The sequence below is a fragment of the Pipistrellus kuhlii genome, unplaced genomic scaffold (genome assembly GCF_014108245.1).
Source record: "Pipistrellus kuhlii isolate mPipKuh1 unplaced genomic scaffold, mPipKuh1.p scaffold_m20_p_2, whole genome shotgun sequence".
NCBI lineage: Eukaryota > Metazoa > Chordata > Mammalia > Chiroptera > Vespertilionidae > Pipistrellus > Pipistrellus kuhlii.
Window position 1 is genome coordinate 51,927,594 of NW_023425515.1, and position 12,913 is coordinate 51,940,506.

General features: G+C 39.0%; 1 protein-coding gene across 4 annotated transcripts in view; it reads right to left on the reverse strand.

The window, feature by feature from the left end:
* The window catches only part of CD86 (CD86 molecule), a 75,124-nt gene extending 68,049 nt beyond the window's left edge, over positions 1-7,075 (reverse strand). Inside the window, exon 1 of one of the 4 annotated variants that reach the window (XM_036445905.1) lies at positions 6,963-7,075. In XM_036445905.1, coding sequence (XP_036301798.1) covers positions 6,963-6,974 — 12 coding nt within the window. In that variant the 5' untranslated portion in view covers positions 6,975-7,075. Of the gene's footprint in view, positions 1-6,960 lie in introns of all 4 variants that reach the window. The other 3 variants (XM_045583951.1, XM_036445906.2, XM_036445911.2) reach the window with 3 other exon arrangements.
* Positions 7,076-12,913: the final 5,838 nt, after the last annotated feature.

Here is a 12,913-nt window from a genome sequence, read left to right on the forward strand (position 1 = left end):
GGGTACGGCAATATCAGGGGGAACACTTTGTAAAGTATAGATAATCTAATCAGTATGCTATATACCTGAAACTATTACAAAATAATATTGAATGCAAACTGTACTTGAAAAAATAAAGTTAAAAAGAAAGAATAGATTTTAAAGAAAATAATGTGAAGCCTAAAATATTTTATTTCCACAAGCTTTTATATCTATTATAGATTCATATAAGCCTCATGGCACTGGTAAGTACTCATAGCCACATTTTACAGATGGGGGCACTGACATTTAGGGAGCTGGGTAGCTTCCCCAAGGTGATACCGCTAGTAATATAAAACTACTTATTATTTGACAGCAGCCTGACTGACTAAAAACTCTGGCACTTATTCAAGACACAATGCTGCCTTACAGACAAATGAAACAGCTACCTTTGTGTTCCAAATCATCACAGTTGCTATATTTACCACTAACTTGAAGCTCCTTGAGGAGAGACATCATATTTACTCATCTTTGGTGTATTTCTAATGTGTGGCACAAAGCCTGGAACAAAGGTGCTGAATGAACTGAGAACACTAAACCATAGAGAAATAGGCAGTGGGCAGAATGGGAGTTTGCTTGTACAGATGCTTCTCAATTTACAATGGGGTTATTTTCTTATTTTTTGCTAGGATCCCTCGACCTGGCCTGTGCCCTCTCACAATCCAGGACTCCTCAGGGGATGTCGGACTACCAGTTTTCCCCCAATCCCCGCAGGCCAGGCCAAGGGACTCCACTGGTGCATGAATCTGTGCACCAGGCCTCTAGTATGCATATAAGATCTTTGGTTAATTTCTTTCCACTATCCCCCTTCCCTTCTTCCTTCTGAGATCCATCAATCTGTTCCATGTTTCCATGCCTGTGCATTGAACATCTGCCCCTTGGTGGTCAGTGCACATCATCGTTACTGGTTGACCAGTGAAACAGTTGAATGGTTGAACGGTCACTTAGGCTTTTATATATATATATAGATAGATTCTAGCCATTCTGATAGGTGTGTAGTGATAGCTCACTGTGGTTTTAGTTTGAATTTTCATAATGGCTAATGACATTGAACATCCTGTCATGTACTTACTTGTCACCTGTACTTACATATCCTCTTAGGGGAAGTATCTTTTTATCTGTTTAGCCCATTTTTTAATTGGCTCATTCATTTGTTTGTTTACTATTTAATTTGATAAGTGAAAATATCCAATTGGTATTTGACTTGATGTTTCTTTAATATCAAATGAGAATGAATGTTTTTGTCATTTATATTTATTTTTTTTAATCACAGTTATTAACTGCACTGGATTGCTCTTGTCATTTAATTTTATTTTTTTAAAAGATAGTTTTATTTATTTCAGAGAGGAAGAGAGAGGGAAAGAGATATAAAAACATCAATGATGAGAGAGAATCATTGATTAGCCACCTCTTGCATGACCCCACTGAGGATCGAGCCCACAACCCAAGCATGTGCCCTTAACTGGAATCAAACCCAAGACCCTTCTGTCTGTAGGCTTATACTCTACCCACTGAGCCACACCAGGTAGGGCATTTTTATAAATGTTTTGTCATTTTATAATTGTTTTATATTCCCAGTTAGACTATTAAAACTTCATGGTGGCTATTATTCTCAGTGCCTTAGAACTATCAGGTTCTTGATAAAGATTTATTCTTTAGTTGGTTGAAAATATTTTTAAGATGGGCGTGAGGACCTAAATTTATCTTTTGGGTAGTTATTTACTTAAGGTTTTACTCCATGGGAATTTCTGACTGGTAGTGACTGGTTTACTTCATTCTTTTTATTATTATTCAGTCTTTTATCAGATTTTTAAAAGTCAAATCTGATTATTTGATTCCCTAATATAGAACTGTGACATTGGGTTATTTGGCCAATCAAATCATTGAGACTACAGAAAGAAAATTTAAGACTCATTTTGAGTTCAAAGTTTTCTAAGAAAGTGCTTTAATACTTCTCCATTCCAAGTCTATGGGGTTTTTTTTCCCCTACTTATTGAAATAAATGACAGGTGATCCCCAAAATTTCACTCAAACTTGTTTTCTTCTTTTCATCACCAAATTAACATGGATTTCATCTTTGAGAAGCCTTGAATAATAACTTTCTTTGCTTAACAAAACAGAGTGGAATCTGTGTTTGTACCACAATCCCAACATATAAAATGACAACTACAAAAATCGTTTTTTCCTGAAATCCTTCCCAAACCAGTTTTGAATGGAATAAGAAGTATTGACTTTTTTTCTCCCATGTTTAGCTGTTAAGTTAGAGAATACTCCAGGATCAGCTGACACAACTCAAGTTGTTTCCATGTGGCTCTCTATGGACAGTAGAGGTGAGTTTGGTCCAGTGAAGAGGTTCCCTTTCATCAGCGAATGTTTTGCAGCAAAAGACTGTTGTCTGTCTCCATGTTCTCAGCTCTCTGAGGTCTACTCCTACTTAACTGGGCGTATTCTACAAAGGTCACTGAAAGCCTCGGGATTGACATTTTCAGTCATTCTCCTACTTTGCCTTTCTGCAGAATTTGATCCTGTGACTACCCTCTGCTTTGTGAAACATTTTTCTCCTCTTTGCTTAGGTAACCTAATCTTTTTGGACACTCCCCCTCCCACATCTGAGACATGTATTCAGTTTCTTTCTCTGGCTGTATGCACTCTTATTAAGGTGTTATGTGCATTTACCAAATGTATTAGTTTATTAGGGGTAGTGGATGAAAAGGGGCACTGTAAGAAATCTAACTGAGAGTAACCTCACAGAGTGATCTGATAAAAAAAAACAAAAAATCCTAGCTGGACAGATCCTAGGAATATAGCTTCTTTAGTCAAAGGGTTATCTTTGCCTTGACCAAGCCCTATCCATTGTTTTTGTGCATCTAGGTTAATACAACTTTGAAATGCTTCTTATTCAGACCCCTCAGAAGTGTAGTCACTTTCAAGAGAGCACATAATCTTATTAACTAGCCTGTCATTCAATCCCTGCCTGCTTTCTTTCACCTTCATGTTATCTTCCCTATATTCCCTTCTTAATTCCAAATGCATAAAATAAACTTGCAAAACTGTCACTCTTCAGAGCATTTGAGATCTTGCTTCCCAGCAATTGTCATCAATTTGGATCAAATAAACTCTTACAAAAATCCTCTACAGGTTTAGACATTCTTATGCTGACAGGATGTAGTAAACAAAGTACCATAAATTGAGTAGCTTAAACAACAAAAATGTATTGTCTCGTAGTTCTGGAAGTCAGAGTTCCAAAATAAAGATATTGGGAGTGCTGATTCCTCTCAAGAACTGTGAGGGAGGGATCTGTTCCAAGGACAGATCTTTCCTGGGCTTGTAGGTGGCCCTCTTCTCCCTGTCTGTTCACATCATCTTCTCTCTGTGTTTCTACATCTAAATGTCTTCTTTATAAACCACCAGTCATTTTGGATTAGGGCCTACCCTATTGACCTCATTTTAACTTGATTATCTCCAAACATGATCCTGTCCTGAGGTACTGATGGTTTAGACTTCAACATATGAATTTTGAGGGGACACAATTCAACCTAACACTGAGTTCCTAGAGTCACTTTTTCTATTGTATCTCATGTGCTCCATGTAGAAGTTTGGTAACTATGTTCTGTCTTTCCATGGACACATCCTCCTCTTTCTTGCATCTCTCTCCTGTTTTGTTCCCACCGATAGTCTCTCCTTGGAATTTATTTTGGACTCTTCATCCTCATCTACCTCCTCAACTGTCAAAGTTTTACAGGTTCTATCCTTGGCTTCTTCTCATTTTACCATCTCTCCCTAGTGATCTCACCCACAACAGGAATTTCAATTATCAGCTGTACTTATGCTAAAGACTCTTAATGTCTACTCCAGCCCATACCTCTTTCTTGAGTTTTGCCTGTATATCCACTTGTCTACTATTCATCTGCTCCACATGATCTCAAATTCAGTTTATTAAAAAATGGACTCAACTTCTGCCCTCTCCCCCAGCCCAAACCCAATCCACTTCCTATATATCCCCTATTTTGGGTGGAAGGATGCCACTGTGTATTTAGATCTCTTCTTCCAAGCTCCACGTCTGTCAAAACCAAAATCCTGACAACTGCAGTTCTTGAAAATCTTTTAAATGCATCCTTGCCTCTCTGGTCCCACCATAAGTACCTGGTTTCATGTCCCTAACACCCGTTCTTGAATTATTACAATAGTTTTCTAAATGTTCTCTTTGTCATATCAAATCAGTTCTGCATTCTGCTGCCAGAAGAATTTTTAAAGCAAATTTTATCATTATCTCTGCTTGTTTATGTATGACTGTTCAAACTTAGGCTATGACTTTAGGATAATCTTGACTGGATGCCTGGGCCTTGAAGGCTCCTTGTCCCCGTCCCTCCAAGCTTCTACCTCAACCTCTTTTATCACTATCTGTAAGGCACCTTCTTGTAGCTATGCTTGCAATTCCATCATGCACCTTATTTGTCTATTTAATCACCCAAACCTTGGATCTTTAAACCAATGTGACACCCTTCCCCATGAAGCCCACAGATGACGGTCTATAAAAATGATGCATTATCTCTTTCCTCCCACACTAGCTCTTTGCTCCAGGATTTATCTCTGTGCCTAGCCTGGTTCTTAGCTTCCTTAGCTGCACCCTCCTCTCCAGCATTTGGTTTCCCATTGTGATCAGAGTCATTCCCTTGAAGTGGCTGGCATTGCACTTAGGCTCTGGTCAGCTCTCCTTGCAGCCAAGCCTGGGGCTGTCTTACGGGCTCAGAGGGTATTAACCACCTGCTTGAAAAAAACCTTCCTATTGCCATCATGTTGCCATTGATAGTTGTATAACCTTGGGCAAATCACTTTTCTCTATTTCTAAATCCTAAGAGTAATAGTAGTAAAGACAACTAGTAATAATTACTAAGTAATTATCAGAACTAGGTTCTAAGCACTTTACAAGGATTATTACATTAAAAATCTCATAATTACCTATGTTCACACACTTATTTCCAAGACTTTCCCTATTAGAAACAATGGCAAGAAAAATATTCATGTCCTAAAACTTTACAGACATTCGTGATTATGTTCTTACAATAAATTCCTAAAAGCTAAACTGGTTGGCTAAAGGAAATATACACCTTAAGAGCTTTTGATATGTATCAACAGATTATTGTCCAGAAAGATATTACCATTGTCTGGTAATAAGGACATAAATGTTCCTCCCTCCTGAGAAGTACACTTTGATAAAAGAAAAATAAGATTTCACTGTTTTAATTTGTATTTCTCTTATTTCAGATAAGACTAAACATTATTTATTGGTCACTTACAGTCTAAAATTTCCTGTGCACAATCAATTTTCAAGCACTTTGAAACAAAGAGAATCTAGACAGTGGCCTGTGGTTCTATAGACATCCACAAGCAGTGTTAACACAATTAAGTGGTACCACTTCTGTGGCTCCATAAAAATTATAAATTATGAAAATATTTTTCAGACATGTGTAACATTTCAAAATTCCACTGGAGGGAAAAAGGAATCTTTACTTGGAAATCAAATTCCAATCTTCTGAAATAAAAGGAGCAAATCCGTTTTCCAAACCAGTAAGCACCGGGTAGACGAGGGTTACTTAGATTTTCAAAGACCAGTAGTAAATAACAACTGACCCCAGCCGCCATGATCCAAGAAAAGGGAGGTGTGACCCCTTCCAGTAAGTCACAGCCATAGGGGACTGCCAGGGCATGGAGAAACCCTGTGGTGTACAGCCAACCAGCAAGAAAGGTTTTAGCCCTAACCCTTGTGAGCAGTGTGAGCTTTAGCCTCTTCAGTTAGTTAGCTCATTCATCAAACACGGTGATGATAGTATTTGCCTGAGAGTCAGCGCAAAGATTAAAATTCAGTGAAATAACAGTAAAGTACACAGCACACCAAGCATGTTCAACGCTGAGTAGCTAATTGAATTACTCTGCTTTTTTTCCATCACCTCACCCTACTCAGAATCTCCCATGGTTTATTTATTACTCATCACCTGGGGTCTGTATTTTCCTTTTATACCTCTTCTTCCTCTTCCTTTTCCTTAGCGGCTAAGGAAAACTCATAGTGGTCAGCAAACTCATTAGTTAACAGAGCCAAATATCAACAGTACAACGATTGAAATTTCTTTTAAGAGCCAAATTTTTTTAACTTAAACTTCTTCAAACGCCACTTCTTCAAAATAGACTCGCCCAAGCTGTGGTATTTTGTGGAAGAGCCACACTCAAGGGGCCAAAGAGCCGCATGTGGCTCGGGAGCCGCAGCCTGTCCCTTTCTACCTTCTCTGTCGCATTAACTCAGCCCCCTGCCAAACTGACGTTGATATACACACAATTTTGCTCTCTGTAAGTCATGCTTATGCAGACATTTTTAAATGTCATGATTTTTAAAGTCAACAACCGCAACACTGAAATATTTGAAAAACAATTTTACAAAATTAACGTTAACCACTTAAAAAAAAAAACAAGAAGCAATGACAATTTGAGCAGCTCAATAATTCCCTCCTTCAAGTGGCGTGTCAAATGTCTTTGATAGAAAATGTTTAAAAAGCTTCCCTGTCTTGGAACTCTGGAATCAACCTAAAATGGATACTCCAAGAAGGGAAGAATGGATTTGGGACTTTAGCTAATGTTTCATGGCATAGACCATCCTTAATGCGTATTAGCATCTTGGGCAGGAAAGAAAGAAAACAGCACCTTAACCTCAGCCTGCCGCTGAAGTCACGTCATTAAAAATTGCCTTTCAAAAATAATCTTGTATTATTTTTGAATAGAGCTAATATGCTAATATGAAAGAACAGCAGAACGATGGTCCAGAGGACCGTCTGGATGATCTTCTGGTCTAACCTGGGGCTGCGAGGGCCCAGCTCCTTGTACGAATTGCGTGCATCGGTCCTCTGGTAAGAAAATAACAATAAAAGAAGAAGAAGAACTCCCACTTACCGTCGTCGGAGAGCCATCTTGGCTGTGTTCACCGTTGGGCTAACGTCTGGGAATGACTCCTCTTGTCTGTCTGTGTGCGCTGGTCTGCCTTATAGTGAAAGGAGGAGCAATCCCTTCCACTCCTTCCTCCTCAATGACTTTCTCAATGACTGTGTACCCCGTAACTTTCTTTAATAAAAGCTGTTCCTCTTTTCTGTTTTGTTAGATTTTTGCTGACACTTGTGGAAGAAATTTAACCCTTTCCTTGCATTTGAATTCATTGACCTTATCTAAAAATATATTTAAAGAATAATTAGTAGCTTGAATTCCAGGTACAACATGGAGAGAGGCAGACTAAAAATGAGTTTCCCCCTTCTTGAATTTCCTTAATAAAACACACACACACACACACACACACACACACACACACACACAGGAAATAAAATAATTAAAAAGAGGAGGGGTGCGGGTATATTTTCATAAAATAGAATCAAAGAAAATTCTGTAGATTTTGGTAAGAAAATAAAGGTTATTTATTATGCATCTGGACTGGGAGTGAGCAGCTTTCCTCCTGCTGATTTCCACCGCGGGGATGATGGGGGATTTTAATGAACTTTGAGGGCAAGGGTGTGTCCTCCTGTAAGACCTGCACAACCAAGAATGGCCACAAAAGCTACTGCTTTTATTATTTCATTCCTGCTGCAGCCGAAGATAACAATGGTCACATAGAAGATTCTTCAATAGAGGCCTTAAGGAAAAGCAGTATCCTAACCTTAAGACATGTACTTGTAGGAGAAACAGAACATTCATGAAGCAGAGACTATTACCAGAAAAAAATCTCCACATAGGAACTAAAAAGGGTACTATTATAGAACTCAAAGGGTTTGTCAAAACATTTATGAAGATACATTTTTATTTAGATAATTATTGTGAAAATTTTAAATCTCAAAGACAAAAAGGGCTAAAAACAAAATTTAAAAGTAGGATAACTACCAAGAAAGATAAGCTTGGCTCTTACTCAACCCTAAACATCAGAAAAACATGAAGCCATATCTATGGAGGTTTGTTGGTTTTTTAACAAACCTCCATAGATAGGGGTGGGGGGATCCCTCAGCCCAAGGATATGTTTTTATTAATTTGAGAAAGCGAGAGAAGCATGGATTTGAGAGAGAAATATAGATTGGTCGCCTCCTGTATTTGCCCTGAATGGGGATAGAACCTGCAGCCTTGGTGTGTGCCCTGACTGGGAATCAAACCTGCAACGGACCCACCTGGCCAGGACTCTCTAAAGTTTTGACGTAGAACATTCTCTACCGAGATAAGATTCCAGTTAAATATAAAATCAATAGAAATGTATTACTAAGGAGACATATGAATTTGGGGGCACACAATTCAGACCACAACAGATACTTGTAGTGTCTATTAAGCCTATCTTCTTTTATTTCTTCTTCTTCTTCTTCTTTTTTTTTTTTTTTTTCAAAATCTTCAAGTAATAGTTATTATTCTTTCTGCTTATATTCTGGAGTGATTTTTTATTTAAAAATAAATCCTCCTTTAGTATTCTAAAAACTTACCAGTAAATTTTATAATTGTGCTATTTTCATCATTTATTTTAATTTTACATAAGCTATATATAAGACAACACATTGTTATTAATTTGCTTTAAACAGATGTTATCCTTTAGCACACTTAAATCTAAAGAAAAATAGATTTTTACCTTCATTTATTCCATTTCATTTACTCCATTATTCCATTTTAATTTTTGTGTATATCCAATTTTCTGATCTATTTCACATTCTTTGTGCCTAAAGTTCCTCCTCCTCCCCAGCTTTATGGAGATATAATTGACATACAACATTGTATAAGTTCCAGATGTACAGTGTGTGATTATTTGATACTAGAGGCCCAGTGCACAAAATTTGTGCACTCGGGGGAAGGGGGGGATCCCTCAGCCCAGCATGCACCCTCTCCCAGTCCAGAAGCCCTCAGGGGATGTCCAACTGATGGCTTAGGCCTGCTTCCTAACCTATCAATCAGACATCCTTAATGCTGTTGCGGAGGTGGGAGAAGCTCCTACCATAGCTGCTGCACTAGTCAACCGTTAGCCTGGCTTCTGGCTGAGCAGTGCACTCCCACAGGGGGCAGCTCCTGGGTGTCTGCCCCCTGGTGGTTAATGTGGTCATAGCAACCGGTTGTTCTGCTGTTCAGTCAATTTGCATATTACATTTTTATTATATAGGGTACATACATATTACAAAATAATTACAACAGTGGTAATTAACATCATCATCTCACATAAGTACTATGCCTAAAGTTTGCGGGTTTTTGTTTTGTCCTTTTGTATTTTTTGCAAAGTATGTATACTGGCAGTGAATTTTATAAGTATTTGTCTGCAAAAGTATTTCTCCATCATTTAAGAAAAGTATTTTTGCTGCTGAAGCTGGTTTGGCTCAGTGGATGGAGCGTTGGCCTGTGGACTGAAGGGTCCCGGGTTCTATACCAGTCAAGGGCATGTACCTTGGTTATGGGCACATCCTCAGTAGGGGGTGTGCAGGAGGCTGCTGATCGATGTTTCTCTCTCATTGATGTTTCTTACTCTCTATCCCTCGCTCTTCCTCTCTGTAAAAAAATCAAAGTATTTTTGCTGAGCAAAGAACTTAGGTTAACAGTTTTCTTTCTTTCAGCATTTTAAATATGTTAGTACATTGTCTTCTTACTAGCACAGTTTCGGGGTTGGGGGTAGGAAGTCTGCTGTAATTTCTATCCTTGTCCTTCTGTAGGTAATATTTTTTCTGTGTATATTTCTGTGTAAGTTTTTCTTTTTGTTTTTAGCTGTTTGAATATTGATATAAATTGAATTATATCTCCCCAAAACTCATATGTTGAAGTCCTAATCCCAAATACCTCCAAATGTGGCTTATTTGGAGATATAGCCTTCAAAAGAGTGATTAAATTAAAATGAGACTGTTAAAGTTTGCCCCTAATCCATTATGACTGGTATCCTTTTCCCATATAATAAAAGCCTAATGTGCAAAGTGTCTGGTCGTTCATTCAACCAATCAAAGTGTAATATGCTCATGATATCCTAAGGCTGCTCAACCACTCACTATGACATGCACTACCAAGGGGCAGACATTCAACCGGTCATCCAGTCTCTATGACATGCACTGACCACCAGGGGGCAGATGCTCTGGCAGGTAGGTTAACTTGCTGCTGAGGTCCGGCCAATCGGGACTAGCAAGACAGGTTGGACATGCGCTGGAGTGCTCCTGCAGCCCTTCCCTGGCTGGCCAACCTTCCATGTCTCTCCCTGGCCCTGATTATGGCCTGGCCTGTTCCTCCCCCAATCCGAAACCCCTTAGGGGATATCAGAGAGCTGGTTTTGGCCCAATCCCACAGGCCAGGCTGAGGAACCCCATTGGTTCACAAATTCATACACCGGGCCTCTAGTAAGAAGAGAAAGAGACGCCATGGTTGACATCCATGGACAGACAGATGACCATGTGAAGAGACAACAAGAGGACAGCCTTCTGCAAGCGAAGAGGAGGTGGCTAAGAGAAAACCAGTCCTGCCAAGCACCTTGTTCTTTAACTTGCAGCCTTCAGAACTGTGAAATATACATTTCTGTTGTTTAAGCCACCCAGTTTGTGGAATTTTGTTACGGTAGCCCTAGCAAACTAATACAAATTTGATATGCCAAGAACTGGGTTATTGTTTTGGTTTTGGTATTTATCCTTCATGGTGTTTTTTGAGCTCCTTGGGTCTGTGATTTGAGGAAAATTCTTAGCCATTATCTTTTCAAATGTTTTTCTTGTCTCATATATTATTTCTCTCTGCTCCAATTACATGTGTATTTTACCACTTGATATTTTTCTTCAGCTTTTGGTTGCTCTGTTTCTTCCACATTTTATTTTTTTCTCTTCCTTACCAGTTTATAGAGTTTCTATTGACTTATTTTCAAGTTTCATCATTATTTTTCTTTTGCTGTGTCAAGTCTACTGATGGCCCTCTTTAAGACATTTTTCATATCTGTTAGTGAATATGTTTCTTTTAGCATTTCTATTTTATTCTTTCTTACAGTTGGCATTTCTCTGCTATCTGTCTGATTCTGCATGCTATCTAACTTTTTCATTAGTTCCTCTAACATTTTAATTATAATTATTTTAAATTCCTTGTAATATAGTTTCAACAACTGTGTCATATTTTTGTCTGGTTATGATTATTGCTTTGTCTCTTAAGATTTTTATTTTTCTTGCCATTTTGTATGTGTACCCCTTACCCCATCATATGTTGAGGCCCTGTTTAGAGATGGAGCCTTTGGGAGGTAATTAAGCTTAGATAAGGTCATAAGGATGGGGCCATTATAATGAGATTAGTGCTAATCTGATAAGAGACACCAGTAAATGTTTCTCTCTCTCTCATCCTATGAAGACTTGAGAAGATAGCTATCTGAAAGTTAGATAGAGAGCTCTCCTCAGAACCCAATCAGTCTGGCACCCTGATCTTGGACATTGCAGCCTCCAGAACTGTGAAAATAAATTTATGCTGTTTAAGCCACCTAGTCAATGGCATTTTTTTTAATGGTAGTCTGAGCACCATATTTCACAATTATTTTTTGTCAAACTCAGATGTTTTATCCTATCTAATGAAGAGGGAATATGCTAATCGACACTCACGCCATCGTAAAGATGGCAGTGCTCACAGCCAATAAGGAGGGAACATGCTAATTGACTATCCTGCCCTCAGAGATGATGGTGCCCACAGCCACAAGATGGTAGCACCCAATGCCCTCAGCCCTGCTGGGGTGGCAGGCATGTGGCAAGGCTGGGTCTGCCTGAAGGCCTGAGGCTCAGGCAAACCTCAGATGGCGGCTGCCCAGCTGCCCAGGGCCACCTGAGGCTCAGGTAACCAGGGCTGGCTGAGGTTACTCTGCCAGCAGTGGCAGCAGCAGAGGTATGATGGGGCGTCACTTTCCTCTGATCACAAGGTCGACTTCTGACCCTGAGGGCTCCAGGACTATGAGAGGGGACAGGCCGGGTTGAGAGACTTCCTCTCCAGTGCATGAATTTTCATGGACTGGGCCTCTAGTATATATATAGAGAGAGTGGCCAGATTATTATGATCTCTGAACACATAATAATCTGGCCACTCAGTGTGTATATGTATGTGTGTGTGTGTGTGTGTGTGTGTGTGTGTGTGTGTGTACCCTGTTTCCCCAAAAATAAGACAGTGTCTTATATTAATTTTTGCTCCCAAAGATGTGCTAGGTCTTATTTTCAGGGAATGTCTTATTTTTCCATGAAGAAGAATATGGTACACATTTATTGTTAAATGAAAATAAAGGAAATTTATTACCTGTATAGGGTATAGTAGTACGGTAGTTGTCAACACAAACCAGACAAACTGTGAATCCTACAGCATTAAGAATTTACTAATTTATTCAATGACAATCATGTCATCATCTTCTGGAACATTATCATAACAATCCAATTCCTGAATTTCCTGGTGAATTTCTTGTGACTCCATTTCTTTCAGAATCAGTGGACCAAATCTCTCATGTTTAGCAATAGCACAGTCTTTAAATGAGTACTTCTTGTCAAGGTAGCCTGCTCGCAGTGCATTTGCAATGCAACTGTCAGTGATTTTTCTCCTATGAATTCTTCACCCAAGTCACAACTTCTTGCAGTTTAGGTTTCACAAAGTTTCCACGCTGATTTCTCTCCATTCTATTTTCAATGTAGTCATTAATTTCCATGCACAAATTGTCTTTGAATGGCTTGTTTATTGCAATATCAAGAGTCTGAAGATAGGCCGTCACTCCTAAAGGAATCATTATCTGATCTATTTTGCTTTCGTGAAGAAATGTCTTCATGTCTTTAGTGCAGTGAGTGCTGGCTGCATCCCAGACTAGCAGACCTCTTTGGCTCCCTCGCATAACAAGCAGCAGCATTAAATCGACCCACTTCCTTTTAACTGC